This window comes from Equus asinus, chromosome X, assembly GCF_041296235.1.
Source record: "Equus asinus isolate D_3611 breed Donkey chromosome X, EquAss-T2T_v2, whole genome shotgun sequence".
NCBI lineage: Eukaryota > Metazoa > Chordata > Mammalia > Perissodactyla > Equidae > Equus > Equus asinus.
In genome coordinates this window covers 10089913-10114126 of record NC_091820.1, presented here as the reverse complement: position 1 = coordinate 10114126, position 24214 = coordinate 10089913, and the positions used below count along the sequence as shown (strand labels likewise).

The window sequence follows — 24214 nt, the reverse complement described above, 5'->3', positions numbered from 1 at the left end:
GATATTGGGTGGGTCATTTGCATAGATGTCACCTGTTGGTTGGGATGACAATGGCTAGGAAGGACAGAGGGCTGTAATTTAACTGTTATCTCCAAGGAACAGTGACTTTTACATGGAAGTCAAGAAATAGAGATTGTGGACAAGGGTGGAGCAAGGAGGCTGCCACTCTCAACTCCAGCCCCTGACATGTATGCAGTGAGGGAGGATGAGCAGTTTCCATTTGATAAGGCTGCAGGGGGAGAGGCGTCCCTGGGAGACAGCTCCGTTCAGCTAAGGGTGAGAGATGGAAGAAGACATCTTTGGCATGAATTAAGATGGAGGGAAGTTTGTCTACCAGACAATGGAGTATGTGTGATGGGGGAGGGGGCAGAAACAGTGAGAGTTAGTGTCCAGAGGAGGGAGCCCATAACAGTGTGGGGATAAGAATGGGAGAGGACGGATGACAAGAGGTGTTTGCATGTCGGGTGGTGGGCCAGGGACAACAGATATGGAAGTCATATCTGAATTAGCCGACCTTAGCTTCCCTAGGAAACCCAAGTATGATTCAGTGCTGGTGCAGGCCGCTCCTTAACACTATAGGAGGTTGACTGGAATTCAAAACAATATGTTGGTATTTAAGGGTCTAAGAAGTTAATCCCCAAGACTATGGTCTTGTGATGGAAATGGCAGGAGCAGCCCCTGGGCTCAGGGAGAGGGGTCACCTGAGTCTGGATTGTGCTTCATTTGAAATCCTAGATAGGCCAAGAGAGGATTTATTTTTCTCTCACTTAATAAAATGTCAAGTAGTGACCAGTTGGGACAGAAGTAGAGATGCCACAATGTCATCAGGGACTCAGGCTTCCTCTAGCTAGGCACTCCTCCATAGGGTGTGGTCCTTGCCCTCATAATCACAAGGTAGCTCACGGAGTTCCTGCCTTTACAACCACATTGCAGGCATGAAAGAGGAAGAGAACTGGCAAAAGGGGGCTGCCAGCTGAGAGCCCTCTTTAATGATCCTTCCTGGAAGCCCCACCAATGACTTCAGTGGGCTCCCCCATCTGAAAGGTTGAGTAATCCTGTTTTTCAGTTGAGCCCATTGCCTCCCCTGACAAAAAAAAATATTTATGTTTGGTTATACTAGTAAGGAAAAAGGTGAAAATAGATATTACGTAGGCAACTAGAAGTCTCTGCTACAGATATTAGAGAAACATGAAATATGATTATTCAACTTAACTCAGCTTCCTGCATGGATTTTTCTATCCATACGTAACATGATTCCCAGGCCTCCCTATTTCACTTCTGGTTCAACATCTCTTCCTTTAACCTGGATCCCTGTCCTTCATTGTAAGTTCTCCCCTCTCTCTTCCTTTATTCTAAGCCACAACTATGCTCTTAAATGTCCTTGGTCACTGAAGAAACAGGGGGTCTTTTTCAGGTTCCACCACAGTATTAGAAACTACCTGTATCAGTTAGCTTTTGCTGTGTAACAAACCACCCCAGATTTTAGAGTCTTAAAACAACCATTTTGGGGCCGGCCCCATGGCTGAGTGGTTAAGTTTTTGTGCTCAAAAAAAAAAAACCCCATTTTATTATCTCTTACAATTCCATGGGCTGATTTGACTTAGCTGGGCAGTTCTTCATCTGGGCTCACTAGAAACACTATTTTTGAGGTTTCTGTAACTAGTAATTATTCTAACAGATACAACTACAGTTGTGCGTAGACTTTGTATGTCAAAAGTAGTTCACACTAAAGGAGAACAATGTGTTTTTTCCCACCATCTTCAAAGGCTGTATGTGCTGGTTGTATTAGAGAAAACACTGTTGAAGAAGGATTGCTAAGAGTTTCAGTATAAAAACCCGTTAAGAGCGAGGCTCCAAATTTTAAAGATTAGGAAGTGAACCACCTGCTCTTTCCTCCCTCCGACGGCTCAATGCCTTCTTCGCTTTAGGAGACGGCAGGCAAGTATCTGGGGACCTCTGTTTCTGCCTCAGGATCTTTAAACAGAATATGCTTTCATCCTCATGGAATACATTCAGGATTCAGGATCACTCAAAGCTCTTCTTGAATTTGGAAGAAAAGAAGGCATTGGTATTTTTTTGAGTCCTGCTACCTGCTATTTAGTTTTAGGTAGTGCTCTAAGGCCTTGAATTCAACAACTTAAGCTAATTTGCAGTGCAGTTATGAGGCGTAATAAAGCAGTCATGTTTTCCACATGAAGTAATTTTAAGAACTTCTAAGAATATAAAGTATTTCCATAGAGAAAAGAATTTTAAAACTCACATTTTCCAGAAAAGCCAATAACCATACACACAATTAAACATAGAATCAACAACACATTTTCTTAGAAAAATTTAAACCATGACACAAGGTGATTATCTGGGTATTATTATTACAAAGAAGTTAAATATACAAGCTTGGCTGTAAAAGATCAGGCTAAGCCACTTAGGTAAAAATCTATCTGTGATGTCATCGTTTCCAAGAAGTGCCATAGAAGTCAAAGAGTTAAACATTGCTCTGTGCCTTTTTTTTCCTTGTAATTCTAGAAATGTTGTATAGAGAAGTTCATCAACTCATGTAGACAAATCACACCAGGGGGCAAAAACTGAACTGGCATTTCCACATTTTATAAATTCAGAAATGAATGAGAAATCATAGTGGTACTATATTTAAAGCAAATATCGGCGCATCTTATACAAGAAAGGTGTCTTACAATAATGTTTCCGTTGGTACATTATAATTTTTCAGTTTGTATTTCTAAAATGGGGGGGGGGTCTATGATGTAATATCAAAAAACAGAGAACTGACATAAAAAGCCAAATATAAAGATATAAAAGACAACAGTAACGTTCAACCGTCCACAGATACAAGGCCATCTGGACAGGAGCCTGAAACCAGCAAGACGCCATCCACCGCAATCTCTCCGGTTTTGCCCTTGCCACGTTCTGCTTCAAAAATGATCTAATAATGGAGAGGGAATAAAAAATGACTTCAAAATATTCAAAACAATGATAGAATCAAACTATTTAATAGCTATTCAAGAGGACTAAACTTGGTCCCTATTGTATAGAAACAGGCTTTGACATTGAATTTATAGTAATACATTGTATTTTCCCAATGCCAGGTATCCACACTGAGTGAATTGTGTTCAGAGAAAATAGAGTCACTGCAACATCTAAAAGAATCTGGAAAGCCCCATAAAGCCAAGAAGGGTAAGGTTTAAGAGGAAATTTTGGAATTCCCATTTAAAGAAAAAAAAAGCAAAAATAAAAGGATATGGTTTTCTTTTCAAAAACTAGGCTAGAAGAAATTTAATATTCCTCGTGAACATCTAACGCAAAACTATATAATTGAAAGGGAATTATTTTGATATATTCAGATTTTAGTAGTTTATAGTAATATAGTTATTTTTCTTAAAATATTGGTTTATATATTCAGAAATTATCTGGAATGTCATTGTCTTCTGTTTTATACTAGGCTATAATTATTTTTATCTAAGACATTTAGTAATAATCAAAAGAGAAGCAAACTTCTTTATATTTTAGAAATTTCTAATATAGAGAGAAGAGAGGATGAATACTAAAAAAATTGATCTTCAAATTGGACACAAAACAACAGGGGTGACTCATTTAACAAAATTAAGGACATACAATGACTTTTTTATATGCGTCCATTCATCCAAAAATATTTCCGAAGAAATATTATTAAAATAAATATTTGCTGAATGAATGTTTCTAAGTTTCTTCAATATTGTAATGTTTTAATAAAACTAACATGAACTATTTTTTTATCAGGAAAAAACACCAACATACTTTAAATTCAATAATTATGAAAAAAAATTATAGCTACAATTTATGGAGCACCTATTAAATACCATTCACCATAAGGAGAAGTAATAAAGAGGGGAATACGCCTAGTGGGCTCTTTAATTCTCAATATCAGAGAGAAGCAGATTGAAAGCACAGCAAAAGGATTCTGATTCAAAGAGGACTGAGGTTACCCTGGAACAAAAAGTTTAGAGAGAAAAGAATAACATGACACACACACACATATTCTATCAAAACAAATTCAACAGTATCATCTGCATACTGTGGTCATAAATAGATTAAAATATATATTCACGTGGCAAGTAAAATGCAAAATATGGAAGCACTCATGTTATGGGGGGCAATGATTATCAAACTGTACTTTTTTTCAATAAAGTGATTTCCCTTTGTCTTTTCTAAACTTTTTTTTAAAGTAAATTCAAACTTACAGCAAATTGGCCTTTTAAAGAAAGATCCTTAAGAATCATGTGTACAACAATGCCATCACACAACTATTCACCATCCCCCAAAGCATCTTTTTTTTTTTTGAGAAAGATTAGCCCTGAGCTAACATCCGCTGCCAATCCTCCTCTTTGTGCTGAGGAAGACTGGCCCTGAGCTAACATCCATGCCCATCTTCCTCTATTTTTTATACGTGGGACGTCTGCCACAGCATGGCTTGACAAACGGTGCATATGTCTGCACCCGGGATCTGAACCGGCGAACCCTGGGCCACGGAAGCTGAACGTGCAAACTTAACTGCTGCGCTACCAGGCTGGCCCCACAAAGCACTTCTTTTCTGCTTCATAAATAATCACAGAGGAGTTTTCAATGTGGCAGAAATGAAGCGATTTTAGACTTGCTGTCACCACTGTGTCCCACTTTCCCCAGCTCTTCAAAGAGACGAGGGGAAGCCTCAGAGGGACAAATGGGGGCAAAGAGAGACAGTGACTGTCCACTGCCTGGGCTGTTCTCTGTTGCTTTTAAGCTCCCTGGCTTCATTTTCTTGAGAAGCACTGGAGACAAGCCACCACTGAGCAGCAAGTGATAGCACACCTGGGTATAGAAATTTCTTGCTCCCCTAGTCTCTTCTCAGGAAGCAACTGCTTTCAGGAAGATGTTCCTTTTAGGTAACTTTAAACAGTAGTGAGCCAAAGAGCAGACCCCTCACAGCAGCTGCAATGGGTGGGATAATGCAGGTGGGCATGTCTAGATCTTGGGCTATGGTGGCTGCTCCATCACCGAAATCCCTGACTGATACTCTCAGATAGCTAAAAGTCAGGGTAATTAATTGACATTCTAACTTGCATTTGTTTTTCACTGCATTTTTGCCTACCGTGGTACCAAAAGATTAGGCAGGCTTCTTATCCTCTCTTTTCTCAAGGATATTTTGGCATATAACAATCGAAAGCAGACTTTTCTACGAGACAATCCCCTTCCTGATGTTTCGTCCCCACAAGCTTAACCTCCATGAGGAGACTATGCCAGTAGAAGGTGGAGGAAGTGCCTGTGAGGGATACAAGCAGAAGCAGTGAGGGGGGAAAAGTGAGATTCTCCAGCCTAGGAAGCCACCCCACTGTCTCTCCCTGGCAGAACTCTAGATGGAAAATGGTTGCCTTAACTTCCTCTGGAGGATGGATTCTCAGCAACAAGACTCCAGCCTCAGTGAAGGTTTCTGTGTCCCGGCCTGGCATGGAAGTTGAAGAGATGAGTGACTTGAAGAGCCACAAGGGTGCAGAAAATGTGCGCATCCATGGATGAAGTGAAGATGTTCCACCCTCTCTTAATATCTGTGCTACTTTTAGCCTTTCAGAAGCTCAGGCACCCTAGGGAGGGGGGCCCTCCCTCAACCCTGCATGAGCAAATAGCTGAGACTGAACTTTCCACCCAGCCTAATGGGATGAGGCTTTGGATTCAGATATAATTTGATTTAGAGAAAGCAATGTGACTTATTTTATATACCTGAGTTTATGGAGTTAAGAGTCACACCTACTACAAATATCCACGGTCAATATGACATTGATAAACTGGAATGCATGCCTCAGCCTGGATTATTCAGCTTCCCTACCCTCCAATATGCCCCACCAAGGTTTGCCCTAGTATTGAAAAAGTCCAGGGCACAGGCACGTGCCTTAGGCCCCTGCTGGGCCCGAGCATCCCTCTAACAGAGCAGTGATGTGGTACAGTGTCATTGCTGGGCAGGTTCTTTGGAGGCATGTTTTCAAAAATGAGCATTTAAAACAAATCACTGTTTTGATGGCATACACCCCCCTCAAGCCACCATGTTAAATAAAATATTTCTCCATATATAAATTCAGTAAATATGGAGGTAATTATAAATGCTGTGTAGAGGCATATTTCAACTCTCCAACAGGAATGTCAACCATATATAGCACAACTCAACATCACAATCCCTAAACCATGCTACAAATACAACAATGTAAATATGTGGATTGGATTTGTATTGATTCAAATAAATTGCAATGAGGATAAACTAGAATTAATGTGCTTGTCAGCACTAAACAAGCCCTGGAAGAAGGAAAAACGGTTAGGAAGTTCATTAACTACGGCCCAACATATACTTTTATCTATAGTCATGTCTTAGGATGTATTTTAAATAAGATGTTCTGCTTTGATTCAAGTGTGATAAGTGAATAGAAAGATGTTGAATTTAACATCTGACTAGGGATCAGGGTTTTTGGTCTGACGCCTATTACCAAGAAAGAGGATTTTACTTATGTTAAGTAATATATTATCTTTCACAAACAAAGTATAAATGGAATCTCAATTCATGGCTCTACTAATTGTTCGTCCTCTTGTCACCAGTGGTTGGTATTCAGCTCTTCATGTACCTCCTTCTAGCTTTCACTCTATCTTTTCCCTTCCCACCTTGAACAAACTTTTCACAAGGGCCCATAGTAGCTGCCTCCAGGGCTCTGCTCCCTTCCCTCCTCATTGCTCCATAGTGTGGCCTTTCCCCTCTACTCCAAAGAAATAACTCCTGCAGAAGTCACTAGCCACCTCCTGATGGTCAAACTTGATAGACTCTTTGCTATTTTTATCCTATTTGTTCTTTCTGAGCATTTCATCCCATAGATCAACTTCCTCTTAAAACTCTGTTCCCTCTTCCTTTATTAAACCCACTGTGCAGTAAAGGATGAAGTCAGCAGGTCTGAGTTGTCCAAACCCTGCACATTCCAAAGAAACGTTTGGCCCTTACTGGTCCCTGGAAGATACCTGCTAAGTCCTTGGATTATCCTACCTCTAAAGAGTGTCTTTAACTTGGTATATATTTTTCCATTTAGTCATGTCCCATCCACAAGGCATCTGCGATCTTATAAGGAAAATAAAGCTTGTATACAAATAGCTATGATGTAAGATAAGAAAAATGGAAAGTACAAATTGTAACACATGAAATTGAGGGAGAGAGAATACTCTAGAGAGTGAGAGGTGACCAGTGTAGGATTTGACACGCATGAAATGGAGGAGGGGAAAGGTTAAAGAAGACGGGCACCTGGGAGAAAGGAAGCTCAGCCAGAGCACAGGAAAAAAAAAAAGAGTGTCTTTGGCCATGTCAGATCATTTATGCTAACCATGTGACTTATGGTGGGGGCTTTAGGTCACACAGTATCAGCCTGACCTCTGGAGAAGCAAGAGATTGAGTAACTAAGGTCATCCATGTGGGCAATCATGCAGGCAGACTGACCCCCAATAAAAACCCTGAACACCAAGGCTTGGGTGAGCTTCCCTGGTGGGCAATACTCTGTGCGTGTTGTCACTCATAATTGCTGAGAGAATTAAGAGCTGTTCATATGACTCTACAGGGAGAGGAAACTATAAGCTTGTGCCCAGGCTCTCCTGGACTCTGCCCTATGTGCCTTTTCCCTCGGCTGATTTTAATCTCTATCCTTTCACTGTAACAAACTGTAATCATGAATATAACAGCTTTTCTGAATTCTTTGAATCCTTCTAGGGAATCATGGAACCTGAGGGTGGTCTTGAGGATCCCAGACAACAGCCACTCTCAGTTCAGTTCAAAAAGCATTTAAAAAATGACCTTCTAGCTTCCTTTCATTGTGGTAAGTGCTGGGCATAGAACGAATGAGCAAGATGTTCTTTTACACGTTATGGAATTTATCTCCTGGTTCAGAAGGAAGTTGGTGAGAGGAGCCTGCCACACCACAGACCATTTCCATAGAATGTGATATGCTTACACCTGACAAATATTATCATTAATTGTGCTGATTAATTGCCTCACCTATTTTGCTCCAGAATGTAAGTGTTTTAAGTATGGGGGAATAGTCTTATTCATCTTTGTAGCTCCAGTGCCTAGGTACTTCAGTAAGTGTTTTGTTTTGTTTGTTAAATCACTGAAAATGTAAGTATCTAGTTTAACACTGTTTTTCCACTTACAGTTTTGGTAGCATCGATCCCTTGATACAACTGAATTTTCCCCATCTTCCACTTTTCATCCTCACTCCTGGTCTCCTCCCATGCCAGGGCATTGTTACTGTTTTTCACAAACACTCGAAGTTTCCCTACTTTGTCTCCAGCCAGCCGGTAATGAAAAAGCAAACAGAAGTTGCTTTGGGGCTGCAGGTCGGGGAGGAGAAGTTTCAACCGGCCAACGTCCTTCTTATGGCCTGCCAGGGCTGGAACTGCCATATAGTAGCCAACAGCTTTAAGAGAAGAAAAACGCACAGTCAATGAGGCCACTGTAAAGGGTTTGGCTATAGTGTATAAAATAACTATAAAAAATGAATGATAGTCTCATACAGGGAAAGCTGATGTCCTTTTCATTTTGAACATAGGAACAAAATTTTCATGCTAAAATGTATTTTAGGGATCACAAAGCTGAAATCCTTTGTTGTATAGAGAAGGAAACTGAGGGTCAGAGATGCTGAGGAATTTGTCCACATTCACAAAGCTTGGTAGCAGCAGATATGGGGTAAGAATCTATTAAATGGTCTTTTAGCACTGCAGGTAATTTGCAGCTGATGGAGAACTGGTGCTCCAGAATTTTCCACCTTGGTTGTTTGAACTTTGGAATGAGTTAGTGATGTGTATGACAGCCAGCTCCTTAGGTGTGTCTACAGTGTGGTATTTAATTCACAACATGCATGAATTTGTACTAATGGTTTCATGGAGCTCAACCACCATGTGTAACATATCACTCCCAGTTCTGATTTAGGACGCAGGAACACATCTCCTTCTATTTCTAAGTACCCATCTTCTAAGTATCTTTTAACCATTGCAGACAACATTTGCTCATCTCCAATCTTCTGGTTGTGCCTTTGATTAACTTGGGCAAAAACTCTCGTGCAGTGGGGTCTGAAGAAGTTGATGAGAAGGAGGAACTCCTGTAGAAGCTGGGAGGAAGACACCGGGGGTGAGGTGGCATCTTCTGCTGGTGTAATTCCTGGACATGCTTGCAGGATGCAGGTTGACAATGCCTTAATTTTCTACTGGACCCAGAGACTTCCCAGTCTTCTTCCCCCAGTCTTTTAACATTATTAGTCAGCTAATAATGTTGTCAGATTCAGCAAATAAAAATCCAGGATGCCCAGTGGAGTTTGAATTTCACATAAGCAGTGTGTTTGAGATATACTAAAAACCATTCATTGCTCATCTGAAATTTAGACAGCCTAGACTTTATCTGGCAACTCTACCAGCTACAATCTCTCTTCTGTGACCCACTGTGGCAGGTTCCCTTTCTCTCTCAGCTAAAGCCCACTGTAATCTGTCCTTGGGATTTGATCCTTCTAATAATGCTGATTCATCCCATGTTTCTTTTTTATATTTAATGCTGTAGGGAAAGATAAGCCCACCAAGAAATCTCATGGAGGTGCAGGAGGGGAGGGAGTATGATTTGAGTGATGCAAAAGCTGAGAACCCCAGAGTCATTTGTGAAGTGGGCGTTTGTAAATAGGGGACTTCCCATTGGTGGAAAACTCAACTAAAGACATTGCTGACTGTGGGAGAGGTCGAGATCCTGGGATAACCTATGGGCTCCCAGTGTGAGATAGCTCTGGTAGACATACATCTGGAGATGCTATGATGGAAGAAAGGAGAAACTCAGGTTAGTTATCAACAAGATAGCTTCTCCAAAGATGTACTGTCTCTGGTCTGGTTAAACTTGCCACGTGCTTGCTCTGAATCTTTAGCAAGAGTCCCATTCATACAACTTTGCTGTGTGGGATGTACCCCTCCACCCTAATCCCAAGTTCTAAAAGGAATTTTTATTAGGGGATATCCAGGTTTCTTGATTGCAGGTGAGGGCTTGAAAGAAAAGATCTTGGGCCAGCCTGGTGGCGCAGTGGTTAAGTTCGCACATTGTGCTTCAGCGGTCCGGGGTTCACCAGTTCGGATCCCAGGTGCGGACATGGCACTGCTTGGCAAGCTATGCTGTGGTAGGCGTCCCACATATAAAGTAGAGGAAGATGGGCACGGATGTTAGCTCAGGGCCAGTCTTCCTCAGCAAAAAGGGGAGGATTGGCAGCAGATGTTAGCTCAGGGCTAATCTTCCTCAAAAAAAGGTAAAAGAAAAGATCTCAGGGAGGAATTAGTCTAGAGGAAGGATCTAGAAGAAGGATCTTTTAACTGAGGGCTGAGCCTATATATCCCCAAATAAATAATTTGATTGGTAAGGAACTGGAGTCCCTGAAGGTGTAACAGTTGTCTCTAATTATATAGTCAGCCTTGGGAGACAGGGATTCAATTTATGCTCCAAATGGGATCTGCCAGCTAAACGCTCTGCCCAAAAGGAAAGCTAGGGTCCATCAATAGTGTTTAAGTAGGCAGCTCAGAGCTGAGGGTGAGAAAAATCCAAAGTTAAGTGGAGAGAAATCCTCAAGCAACAGAAGGGAAAGTTCAGTCCAGGAGTCCAGGTTGCTGATTTGATGCTCATTATGGTTTTTTTTTTTTGAAGATTAGCCTTGAACTAACTATTGCCAATCCTCCTCTTTTTGCTGAGGAAGACTGGCCCTGAGCTAACATCCACGCCCATCTTCCTCTACTTTATACATGAGACGCCTACCACAGCATGGCTTTTGCCAAGCGATGCCATGTCCGCACCCGGGATCCGAACCGGTGAACCCCGGGGCTGCTGAGAAGCGGAACGTGCAAACTTAACTGGTGCGCCACTGGGCCAGCCCCAACTCATTATGGTTTTGATGCTTTGAGGGGTGACTCCACTAAAACTCCAGGTTTAGATAGAAGTCATATTTCCTTTCAAGATTTATCCCCCCCAAACAAAACAAAAACTACAGAGCACCATTGCTAGGAAATAGGGGAAAAGGATCAACTTCTTTCTACCTTCTCCCCAATACTCTTAAACCTTATATGATTTCCAATATCTCTCTCTCAGCAGCAGGAGAGTGAATATAGATGAGGTCTGCTGGAGCATCCTTGTGGGGGTAGGTGGGTGGGAGTGGGATTAAGGAGGAGAATATATGCTGAACCAAATTAGTCATTCATCAGGGGAGACTTCGGAAGGTCTAAAAGTTTCCAACCATGACAAACAACCCTGACCTAACAAGCGATAGGAATAACAACCCTCCCACCGTTGGAGAGCTTTCTTTACCTGTGCTGTATCACGGAACATGAGACAGTGAAATCTAAATACCATTATCTCGATCAGCAGGATTCCAGTCAAAATCATCTTCTACATCCTGTTTCCAGTCACAGACCCCATGGTCAAAGCTGCAGTCAACTGAGACATTTAAATCTGCTAAGAAAAAGAGTGCATTTCATAATCGTTAAGAGCATTAGAAAAACGTCTAACCTTTGGAGCTTTGGAAGGCAATGCCATGTTTTCAGTAGCTGTTGAGAGTTTAGCTAAGCTACTCCATGGTATTGGTGCATCCATTGTGTTCAGCCGAGCAGCTGAGAGACCTCATAGTAGCGCCTGCAGAGTCACAAGTAAATGTAAGTTCCTGCTATGACTTCTCCAACAGCCCTTGTAATAAACAGTCTCCCCTGCTTCCGAGGGCCTTCCCTTGTGTGCTCCTTAGATATAAGACCCGCCTCTAGGCTTCCCCAAACCCCGATCCTTTTTGGTTTGAATTAACAATCCAGCCTAGCCAGGGAACCCCAAAGTGCTCCACAAACAGACCCTAATAAAAGTGTGGGCCCCAGGTCCTGCCTCTTTCTGTGTAAGCACCCTGCCGTGCCCTCTCCATGTGGCCCCTCAAGGCACACCATGTACTTCCTCCAGGACTCTGAGTAATAAACTTCTCTATTTCAATTCCTTCTGTGGTCTTTTGTTGAACCACCCAGTACTCGGCTGGCTCTACTTAACAAACGTTAATTTAATAAAATCCTCACAATTGTATGGAGTAAGGGCCAGCTAGTACGAGTTTTGAACCAGTGCCTCTGGTTACTTTTATGGAGATCAGGGGTCAGCAAACTAACATCCTGGCCGCTGTTTTTTGTAAATAAAGTTTTATTGAAACACTTCACACCCATTCATTTACATATTGCCTACGGCTGCTTTTAAGCTACAATGGCAGAGTTGAGGAGTTACAACAGACACTGTATGGGTTTGCAAAGCTTAAAATATTTATGATCTGGTCTTTCACAGAAAAAAGTTTTCTTTTTTAAAGATTGGCACCTGAGCTAACATCTGTTGCCAAGCTTCTTTTTTGTTTTGTTTTTTCTTCTTCTCCCCAAAGCACCCCAGTACATAGTTGTATATTCTAGCTGTAGGTACTTCCGGTTGTACTATGTGGGACGCTGCCTCAGCATGGCTTGATGAGCAGTGCTAGGTCCGTGCCCAGGATCCAAACTGGTGAAACCCTGGGCTGTCGAAGCGGAGCGTGTGAACTCAACCACTCAGCACAGGGCCGGCCCCCAGAAAAAAGTCTTTTGACCCCTGATGTAGATAACAGAAACTACCACTGGGAAAGAGGGGGAAGTTTGAGATACTCCTGTTTATAACCAATGCCAGCTTCTGGCTCTGATTTTGGAGCTTTGGCAGTTCATGCTGAGGAATAAAGGAACGGCAAAAAAGGGGAAAAAAAGCTCAAGAGAGAAGCAGGAGCAGCTGGTTGTTGACTTGTTACAATTTGCAAAATATTTTCACATACATTACATCACTTGATTTGATTATCACAAAAATTCTACAGTCAGACCCATTTTCAGGAAAGTAAAACTGAGGGTCATAAGTGATTTGTCCAAGTCCTGCAGACACTGAGTGCTGGAACTGGACCTGAATCCTAAATCAGACTGACATCCGGGGCTGTCCATGCTGCCCAGATCCTAAGCCAGCACTGACACCCTGCCTCTTTCCTCACTTTCCTTCCGTCTTAACCCCTATTCTTCCCTATTGCAGTGAAGATATTTTATTTCTAGTCTCAGTTTTAAAATTAAAAGATGCCAAGTAATACTTGCTTCCAGTCTTCAGTATTCTTTAGTGAGTGTTATTGCTAGTTGGAGAAGTTGAGGTTACCAGCCCACAAACAGTGCAACATAAACTTTTCAGTTGGTTTTAACTGTGGTGGCACATTTGTCCCAACCCCTGCCCCCCTTTCCTCAACATGCAGGAGACTGGGAATGTCAACTGGGACAATGGAATAGCATACAGCTAATGACTCCTTAAGGAGATAAAACTCAAGGCTTTGGGCTCATGAGCACCATACTTCACTTGTATAGAACTTTATGGTTTGCAAAGTATTTTCAAATACATTCTCTGATTGAATGCATACAACCCCTGAAACAGATGCTGTTGGGGCTGCACCAATATCTGTCAGCACTTATATTCCCTAGCAGACACATGGCTTTCCACTGCAAACACCCACCACTTTCTGCATGAGGGTATTCTCTGGCTGGAGCATGCTTGGCCTAAGCCAGGCAGAGCAGAATACCAGGGAGCTCTGTCCCTGGGAGAGCCCTCCACCAGTGATGGACAGGAGTTGGTAGATGGAGACCTCCTTTTCTTTGCCTATGGGTAGGAACACTAAGTGCTGGAATTGGACACGGACCTGAAGTCAGATTGGAATCCAGGTTCTCTCCAGTCTTGCAGGGTGTCCAACTGGGATGGAAGTCCAGCTGCCACAGTGGTGCCCCTCCCTGCTTTTACGGCAGGCCAGGAGCGCCAGGGAATTAGCACCCTCCTGGGAGCAGCCTTCAACCAATGTCAGATGGGAGTTAGCGTAGAAATACCTTAGCTCCCTTGCCCCTCCAGGAGGGCAATCCTGAGCCGCGTGTTCACCACTGGCTCCCAGAGTTCCCCAATGGGATCGAGCTCCAGTTGCCCACAGTGGAAACTTGCTTGATACCACACCCGTTATGGCCTCCTTCTCTTTGTCGTCTCCCTTCCCGACTCCCCAACCACTATTTCCTGGGATAAACCACATAAATCACTTGCACTCAAATTCTTGTCTCAGGGTCTGGTTCTGAGGAACCCAGCCTAAGACAGCACCTTAGAGAGGAGTGTTGGTCTTATTCCAACTTTACACATGAAAGCAATGAGGCATCACGAGTCTAGTGACTTGCCCAAGGCAAACAGCAAGTGGCAGAGTCGGGGTGCCCACCTGAGTCTTCTAATTGAGACTGAGTGCTCCAGGACAACTTACTCAAGGACCTTTGAAATCACAGAGTCATATGTTCTTAGGCAAAATTGTCAACTTTCTGTGTTTCACTAAGGATCATGGAAGAAAATAAAGTAAGAGACCTGGTCAGTTTGGGGATCCAAAGAGGAGTCAAATAATTTATTAATGTCACTTAGCAAGTGTAAAGCAGAGCTGGGGCAGAAGTTCTGAGCACTTGGAGAACGTAGCTTATCCCCTGAGCTATGAAACATCTTCTTCCTAACCAGGAAAATGGGCAATAAGATGTTTGATGCAGAGAAATAAAAATAGACCACTTAGGAGAAATATGGAGGAAAACAAGATGCCTGTAGGAGCTGGGTCATAGGTCACTAGCCTTTGGAGAGTTTTTAGTACAAGCTTCTCAGATTAAATTTGGAGAACTGAACTAGAGAGGTATTTTCTTGATGGTGGAGATTGTCCTATAAACCAAAGGGATAGAATTGGAGAATGTACTCATGGTGTAAACACAAAAGGGAATTAAATTAGCACAAGCTTAGAACATGTATAGTGGTAAGTGAAAGAGAGTTTGAAAAGGAAAGAGAAGATCAAGCCATTCATATGTACACCAAGTGAAAGGGATAAATATTTAAGTGGGCTTTTCCCTGATGCCTGTGTAGAGCTGCCACATACAATTTGTCATGGGTAGTGAAAGTGCTAAATGAACTCAGAGGAACTAGGGATCATGCCTAAGACATTCCAGGTTATGAGACTTTGATAGATTGATCACAAAAATGGTCCCAATTTTTACCCCTCCCTGTATTCATGTTCTTCACAACATAACTTTGCAGCGCCTTCCCTAACTCTTAAATCTGGGCAGGCCTTGTGACTTGCCTTGGCCAATAGAATATGGCAGAAGTAATGTGCCAGTTCTGGGCCTAGACCTCAAAAGGCCCATGTGTCTATGCTCTCTTTTTTGGAACCCTGCCACCGCATCATGAGAATAAGCTTGGCTAGCCTGTTGGAGGATGAGAGACCACATGAGTCAGCCCACTTGTCCCAACTGAGGCCCCAGGCATGTGAGAGAGCACAGCAAAGATCAGCAAAGTCACCAAACAGGCCCACAGCTGACTGCAGACACATGAGTGAGCCCCACCCAGACCAGCTCAGATCAGCAGACCTGGCCAGCCAACCCAGAGACTCATAAGCAAAGATACATATTTATTGCTGTAGGTCATTGAGGGTCTATGATTATTTATTACACAGCATTATTGCAGCAATAAGTAACTGACACAGGCACTTTGGGCCAGATTTTAGTACATGGTGATTTTCAGGTTGTAGGCTCTCGGGTATTGGAGTTGAAGCAAACAAGGCATTTTCTCCCATCTCCATACATACAATCAGCCTCAACTCTTTACTCTAGGTGTCAGGTGGGAGTTGTGGAGAGAAGACAATAGCCTTACTATATTGTAATCCATTGGTTCTAATCACATAAAGACCTACTATTTTCATACTGGCACTGTGTGTCATGATGTAACGATTGTTCCCTTGGTCTTTAGGAATGAAGCAATGACTCATAAACAATCATCTCATCCTATGAAGAAATGAAAACAACATGGGACTCTGTGAGAGAGCATAAACTTAGCAGAAAGTGTTATTTACCTTTATGTTCCAATCTGGATGTTACAGCTTTTCCTTGGGTCAGAACCAGACCAAATTCACCAGCTTCATTCACCTTAGGGGCTAATAAAGAACACTTGGTCAGTTAAGAAAAACCCAAAAATCTCACATGCTAAGAAGGAATGAGTGACAGACTGAGCAAAGAGGGTTTGAGCATGTATTCTACTTACAGAACGTTAGAGTAGTGTTTCCCTACCTTTTGCGAAGCATTCATGTTGGTTCCAGTTTCCTCATCTAGAGCATGTTTGTCCAAAGGTTCCCCCAGCTGACCTAAGCAGCTACACTAGGAACACGTCCCTTCTAAGCAGGTTTTGGAAACATACTTTCTTAAGATTTTTCATCCTCTATTAAGGGAGATGTCATTGGTATGCTAGTTCTTGGATAGGTGGGCCTGTGTCTATTCTCATTTGGCTAAATCCAACAAGCATGGAGCCAAGAACAGACAAGGCAAAATACAGAAGGAGCAGCAGATGATTTTGGTCTGGTTCTGGAGAGAATGAAATGGAAAGTCTCAGTGTGGGGGGATCCAGGGTGGGTTAATAGGGAAACTGTCCTGGAGAGGCTAAGACTTACAGTGGCTTCTGCACAGCAACCACTGAAAAGGGCAGTTCTCTGGTTCATGTAGAAAACTTAAGCTTAAGCGCTACTATAGAATTTTCCTCCCTACAATTGTCCATTTTGGCTTTTTAAATCATAACCACACAACTGTGAAATCCTCTTTTCATTGAGTGGGACTGTAAAAAGTGCCTTCAAGAAGTCAAAAGGTAGACCTTGGCAGATCCACCTGGGGAGGGTCTCTCTGGTTTGGGGGCGCACTTCATGGAAAGCTGGCAAGCCAGACAACTGTGCTTGCAGGACAGGCAGGCTTACTTGGCTGGGAGTGGAAAGAGTGTCTGTCTGCATCAAACAGGAAACCTCCCAGGTAAGGGGAAAGGACTTGCCCTCCTTGTTTCCCACAGCAGCAAATTTGATTTCCTATCTGCAGAAGATGTAAGTTTCTAGACCTTATGGAGAACCCTGCTTCTTAGGACTTAGAGCCGAACCCATCTACTTAAGGCACAAAACCTCTTTTCTTCTTCTTTCATTTGCCAGGAGAAACCACAATTCATTTTTCATAAAATGTATTAAAAAACAAAAGTGATACTCACAAAACACATCTCCTCGAAGGCTTTGCTCCTGCTCCACATGGTTCTTCAGGGCTTTCTCATCTCTTTTCTCTTCCTCCAGCTCTTCTTTCTTTCTCTCTTCATTCTTTTCTTTATCTCCATCAGGGTTCCCATCTCTGGAAACACTCTCTTCAGAGTTGAAGGGCTGCAAGTTAACCTTAGGGGTGGGAGTCCCAGAAGGTTCTGTGATGCCATTTTTAATTTTTACCTTCTTTTTCATGCTGTTTTTGTGAGCAAGCAACTTCTTGATTCTGTCTTTGATGGTACCAGGTGCTCTGAGGACTTCCTTCACAGAATTTTCAGGGATAACTGAAACAAACAATAACGGGCGAGAAGTTCCACATTGGCTGATGATTAGATCACTCACAAAAAATGGAGCATGTAGAGTGTTAAAGTGCAGTAAACGAATGCTTTCAGAACCAACTCAGATGAAGCTCTCCCACTTGATATTTTAGGAAGAACTATTTTTGCATCTGTTTTAAGCAGTTCCAAGGTTCCGGTAGTATCTTAATTACCTAATGCGAGAGGACACACTTTTGTTTTGCTTCAGGGACTACTATAATGCAGTACCTGCTCCTACCGAGTTGGGCTACAGATCCCAAAGTGCTGGATTTTCCAGAGTCCTCTAACCTTTCTGCTTCCATGCTGGTATTCTCCAAAGCTAATATTGTCCAGGTACTCCTATAGATTTGTCCAAATTTGATGTTCAAAGACTACAGCTATAGCATTAGCCTGAACCATATAAATTGCCAATAATGGGCCATTGTGACCTACAAAAATGATGATTTATGGTTCAATGTATACCTATCTAATTTTTCTTCCCTGTTCTCTCTCCCCTTTGAATTTCTTCACCTCAATCAACTATCTAAAGCTAAATGATTGTATTTATTCAATATTTATAGAGAGGCTTCTATATTTACTGTTTTATTCATGTCCTATTTCTCACTACTGGATTAAATCGCTTTTAAAAATGTACCTCTGGGTTGATTCCTCATACCCCACAATGGATCAGTGACCCTTGGGGGAAAATGTTAGTGTAGAAGAATTCAAGAGATGGAAAAAATGTTATTTAGCCCAACATCTGTGTTTTGTAGATGAGGGAACTGCGTGATGTTAAGTGAGCTGCCCAAAGTCACTCAGCTTGGCAGGGGCAGAGCTAGGATTTCAGGGTAAAGCAGATGAATGACTCTTTTTCCAGTCCTATTTCCATGACAGGTTTATTTCTGCTTTAGGGTTAAGGGTTACTTTTCTAGAGACTGGTTCAAATTCCTTGAGCACTAGAATCCAAAGATGCATGCGCCCTTTCTAGAGATCTACTCACGATAATTAAGAATATCAAATTGATGCAAAAAAGTAATTAAAAAAATTAAAAACACTGATCTTTAAAATCAAATATATATATATTTTTAATAAAATATGTAGGCATGTGCTAGTCTAAGACTAAGCAAGAAAGGGTCTAATAACATCTGAACCAATTCACTCAATTCTACTACTTGGATATACTTTAGAGGGAAATGAAATAAGGGAGGAGACATCAATTTCAGTGCCTAAAAAGAATACTATAAAAAGAAATTGGATTGGGATTTTTATTAGAATATTTTCCTTGGCAATGTTTTCATCTTTTCTCCTGCTCAGTTCCTTCTCCATCATTTGGCTGATTCAATCTGTACCAAAGTGGTAGAAAAATAAACAAGTCCATGATATTTTGTAATCAAAAGGAGATAGAAAAATGCTTTGAAAATATATATGCTCTTAATCAATACATTGCTTTTACTTTGAAATCAATCTAAGGCTGTTATGACAAGAGCTACAGGTCCCTTTTCAACGAAATGTTCTAGCTATTTATCAATGTGACAGCCTGTAGTTATAGGTTCAAAACCAACCACTACTAATACGAGTAATGCATCATTCCTCATTTTCCCGACCTTCAGATGGGCTGTTTCAGCTTCTTTGCCAGAGGTTGCACGTTAAGTTTTGATTGTAACATGCTGATCATATAAACATCTTCCTCTGGGGGCCCCACTGCGTAATCCTGTCCACAGCTCCCTGAATCTTTTCCCAGGATCCAGCATGAAAAAAAAAGTGAACAGGAAACCACCATTCCCTGGAAATTTCCTTTATGCAATCAGTAACATAAAACTAAGGACCTTTAATAGATAATGAGGAGTGGGTTTCAACCCACACCAGGTAAACCTAAACATCTGTTTTCAGTTTCTGCCTTGAAGTTTCGATTTTTCCTATTAAAAGAAAAAAAAAAAATCAAAGCATCACAACCTTTGTGGTGTCAACAAGTTCACTCCCTTAGTACGTAAAGAGAGACCTGGGGCAAGGATAAAAAAAGCTATGCATATGCATGACTACAAATGGATAGATTTGGCTTTATCTAGTAGGTATTGCTGTTGCAAATCTGACATAACTGATGATTGTTTCTCTTAAACATTTCTTGATTATTCCAACATCATTTTGAGAATATAAAAATGTGGGAGGAAGTGGCTGTAGGAGGGTCTTTGGCATGTTTGGGGATCTCAGACATAAAAACAGGGAATTTCAGAGTTTTCAGATTCACAGGCCAGTCTTTTGTAAATGAAGTTGACAATTTCTCTTGGGAGAGATTTGAGATTTCTCTAAATATCCACTTCGTCAAAAGATTCTACCTACCTGAAAATCCCAACTTTACTTAGAGAAGATCACTATGTGTGAACATTTTCCCCAGGAGAAATATGACGTTGACATCCATTCACCTGTGCATAGTTCACCAGATGATATCTTACCATCTGGCAGGAGAAACACTCCTCTTACCTGAGCTTTGGACAGTCCTGGGAGGAGAGGCTTAATCGTGGGTGAGGAATGTACTGCTCCATGGGACCCAGGAAATGGGAAGGAGCGAGGATGGCAGAAAAGCTGAGCCAGGAGAGTTTGCTGGAAAGGGCCCAGGAGAGATCTCTATCCCAGGGGGAGTAGCCATCGGTCATGGACACACCTATCCTGTGTTTAAGCACACAGCCCTGGACCCCAGTTGCCTAGATTTGACTTTTAGCTCCCATGTCTTCTGGTCATATGTCCTCAAACCAATACTTAACTTCTGTTTGCCTCAGTCTCCCCATATATAAAGTTGGGATAAGAATAGGGTTTTTGTGAGGTTTAAATGAGCAAATACATGTCAATTACTAAGATTAGTGCCTGACATATATTCAGCCTCTGTTTGCTATTATTTTTAGAATTCATCACCAGAACATTTAAAATCTTTTACTGCGTTAAAAAAATTTTTTCCAGAGCCAGCTCTGATGGCCTAGTGGTTAAATTTCCACACTTTCCACTTCAGTGGTCCAGGTTCATTTTCTGGTTGTGGAACCACACCACCCACCTGTCAGTTGCTGTGCTGTGGCAGCGGCTCACACAGAAGAACTAGAAGGACTGACAACTAGGATATACAACCATGCTTGGGGCTTTGGAGAGAAGAAAAAAAAAAAAAGGAAAGATTGGCAACAGCTGTAGCTCAGGGGGAACCTTTCCCTGCAAAATAAATAAATAAAATAAATGTCCAGACCACAGCTCCACACTTCTAATGTTTGTGATAATTGAAAGAAAGAAAAATTTGGAATGGCCTGGTTGTAGCAACACCTGCATTCTTGAATATGCTTTATATAAACTGAATCAAATCAGAAGCATATCTCCAAGGACTAAGAAAGCTGCTTTTCAATGGGAATAATTGTTGAATTTTGACCCACTGCCACTATTACTCCTACTATTAGTGCAAGATTATTGAGCATGTAATATATTCTGGGCTGGAACTAAGCCTTTTATATGGACATTTATTGAGTAAGGATTATTTCATATAATTGTCAAAACAATATTATGGGCCAGATACTATTATCTCTATTTTGCAGATATGGAAACTGAGGCACTGAATGGCTAAATAACTTGTTCTCAGTCCACAGGTAGTAGGCTGGGGAGCCAGGAATCAAGCCAAGGTAATTTGATTCGGGAAGCTTTGCTCCTGGTAACTAAATGACATAGCGTCCTTTCCTAAATTGACTGTTACTACCCAAGTCAAGTAATGTCAAAGTTTTGATTTTCTTAGAATGAGGTAAGGCTATTGTCATATGAAGACTAAATTATCTAACAGTGTATTATTAATACTCATATACATCAGAACAGTAAAAATTAACCACACACATCTCCATTTAGGGTGTTTTTTTCTCTGGGTACAGATGGTGTGTAAGGATAATTTGCTAACTCCTCTTCTGTATTGCAACGTAGAGTCTGGATTTTTGCAAAAACAAGGAACTCATAATAAAAGTTGCTATATCAATGCTCTATATTCTATAATAGCAATTCATGTGCATACAAATGTTATTTTACAACACATTCATGCATTGCTCAACGACAGGGACACGTTCTGAGAATGCATTGTTAGGTGATTTCGTCATTGTGAGAGCATCACAGAGTGTACTTACACAAATCTAGATGGTATAGTCTAGTACACACCTAGGCTATGTGGTACCAGTCTTATGCAATCCCTTATTATGTGACACATGACTGTTTAACATTTTACAATGCAGGATGCTAATTGCATGTGATTCTCTCATTTTTGTTTGTATAACTTTTCTATGCACAAACGGGTAGATTTCTGGCCATCCTTTAAGCAATGCATGTCAAGACTTTGTTGAGATCAATTTTCAACAGAGCCATGGCTGTTTATTTTATAGAGAATCAAGGCAAAATGGTAGCACTAGGCAAGTAATAGAGCGAATGACCCAAAGACAGTTCTCTCTTTTAAACAAACATTCTGGGGCCGGTCCAGTGGCCCAGCGGCTAAGTTTGTACGTTCCGCTTCTGTGGCCCGGGGTTCACCAGTTCGGATCCCGGGTGTGGACATGGCACCACTTGGCAAGCCATGCTGTGGTAGGCATTCCACATATAAAGTAGAGGAATATGGGAACGGACGTTAGCTCAGGGCCAGTCTTCCCCAGTGAAAAGAGGAGGACTGGCAGCAGTTAGCTCAGGGCTAATCTTCCTCAAAATAAATAAATAAATAAATAAAACATTCTGGTGAAAGACTAAAGAATTCAGCTGCAGAATGGATGGTAATAAAATGAATTATTTTTAGATATTAAACAGAACATTGTGATGAGTTCAAAGTTTCAAAGTATAAAGAAAAATTTGTGGGGGCCGGCCCCATGACCAAGTGGGTAAGATCGTGCGCTCCGCTTCCCGCAGCCCAGGGTTTCGCTGCTTCGGATCCTGGGCACAGACATGGCACCACTCGTCAGGCCACGTTGAGGCAGCATCCCATGTGCCGCAACTAGAAGGACCTACAACTAAAAGTACACAACTATGTGCTGGGGGGATTTGGGGAGAAAAAAAGCAGGAAAAAAAAAAGAATGGCAGCAGTTGTTAGCTGAGGTGCTAATCTTTAAAAAAAAAGAAAAAACAAGAAAAAGAAAAATTTGTTTTACCCCAAAATACACTTAAAAGTTAGATGGTGAAAGAGAAACAGAAGTTTTCTTGACATAAGAAATGTTTGTGTTGATGTGGGGTTTATAATTTCAAAGCACTGGGTTACAATATATAGAAAACACAGGCCGCAAACAGCTGCCCAAATGCATGCTTCAAGATGCTGCCTTCATTGGACATTAATAACACATTGTAGTTTCAAGGGGATTCCATGACCAGGAAGGAAGATGCCTCCGGGTTTTCTCTGGGCAGTTCTTCCTAATCTCTTCAATTCTTAGGCCTGGGGGCAGGGGTGGGTCTGTGGAGGTGAGTTGCCCACAAGTGTTTTCCTGAGGCATCTTTTTTTGTATGCACGATATTTTTCTATCTACTTGTACAGAATTTTGGAGTAAAGAGTAGCTGGCCCTTAATAAATAGCTGTTTAAAATGGTGCTAGTAACAGTAACGACCACAGCTAACTCTACTGAGCATCTAGCGTGCCCAGCGGAACTAAGCTCTCTACCTATATTTACCTTGTTCCAATCTCACACTGAACCGAGGAGGGAGGTACTTGTCCCAGTGAGGGTTCCCCCAACAGAACCTGAGACAAGCATCTGGGTGCAGGTGGTTTATACGGGAGGTGATTCCAGGAGGCAGAAGTGGGGCAGAGGGGACAGTGAGACAAGAAGGGAGAAAAGCTGGAAAATGGTGCCTTAGTGGCAGGTAATCAGTGTGGGAAACTGGGGCTCAGTCCTGCTGAGGACATCTGGGAACCAATGGAGAACATACCTCAGCTTTGTCCCAACCTGCGAAGCGGAAGCTGGGGTATTTCTCCAGAGTCCTGTCCCCCACTAGATGAGGGCAGTCCTCGGGGGTTAACTCCCCCTATCCCTGGGTTGTACCTACAGGGGTGAAAGGAGCCTTCTAGAGAAAGCTGCAAGGCCACAATGCAGACAGTCCACTGCACTGGGGCTAGAGATATGCACGGAACTGCCCACCCGCCTCTTGAAATTAGTGAGCTCCAGGGGACTGTGGCCTGGCCCATTACGAGCACCCACCATAGGACGACCATAAGCACCATTTTGGACAGGAGGAAACTGAGTTAGAGAGGTTAAGAAACTTGCTGGGTCGCAGCCAGTATGGAGCAGAAGTCAGATTTTGATTCAGGTCTTCCTAGCTCCTGAGCCTGAGCGACTGTCGACCATTACACCACACGGCCCGAGAGCAGTGAGGCTGGGATGCACATGTCAGATTTGGTGGGGTGAAGGAGCCCTCGACCACTCATCCAATATGGAAACCACTTTATTCAGTCTCCTCTCTGGGGGCCTCTCAAGTTTATAGCATCTCTCCGCCCAACCCACCCATGCACAGCCCTACACAGGCAGCCATCTCTCTCTCTCTCTTTGAATAAAGTTCTAGAAGCACATCAAGGGCACATCCATACAGAGGGAGAAACTACAGCAAGGAGTTGCTGGAGACCGCATGGCCATTTAATCTCATTTCCAGCCCACTTTTTTTTTAATTGAAGTATAGTTGACATACAATATTATGTATTTAGTGACTCACGGAAGCCACTTTTATTTCACACGCCTTAAAATATTTACGTGGTACCACAGTGAGTGA

The 24214-nt window shown here is 42.1% G+C and overlaps 1 protein-coding gene across 2 annotated transcripts in view; it reads right to left on the bottom strand.

Moving 5' to 3' along the window:
- Positions 1-2293: 2293 nt before the first annotated feature.
- Positions 2294-24214, bottom strand: part of EGFL6 (EGF like domain multiple 6) — a 63199-nt gene continuing 41278 nt past the window's right edge. The window contains exons 8-12 of one of the 2 annotated variants that reach the window (XM_070502694.1): positions 17138-17464; positions 15972-16052; positions 11408-11512; positions 8197-8462; positions 2294-2938 (exon numbers count right to left, since the gene is read on the bottom strand). In XM_070502694.1, coding sequence (XP_070358795.1) covers positions 2828-2938; positions 8197-8462; positions 11408-11512; positions 15972-16052; positions 17138-17464 — 890 coding nt within the window. In that variant the 3' untranslated portion in view covers positions 2294-2827. The remainder of the gene's footprint in view (positions 2939-8196; positions 8463-11407; positions 11513-15971; positions 16053-17137; positions 17465-24214) is intronic. The other variant, XM_070502693.1, reaches the window with a different exon arrangement.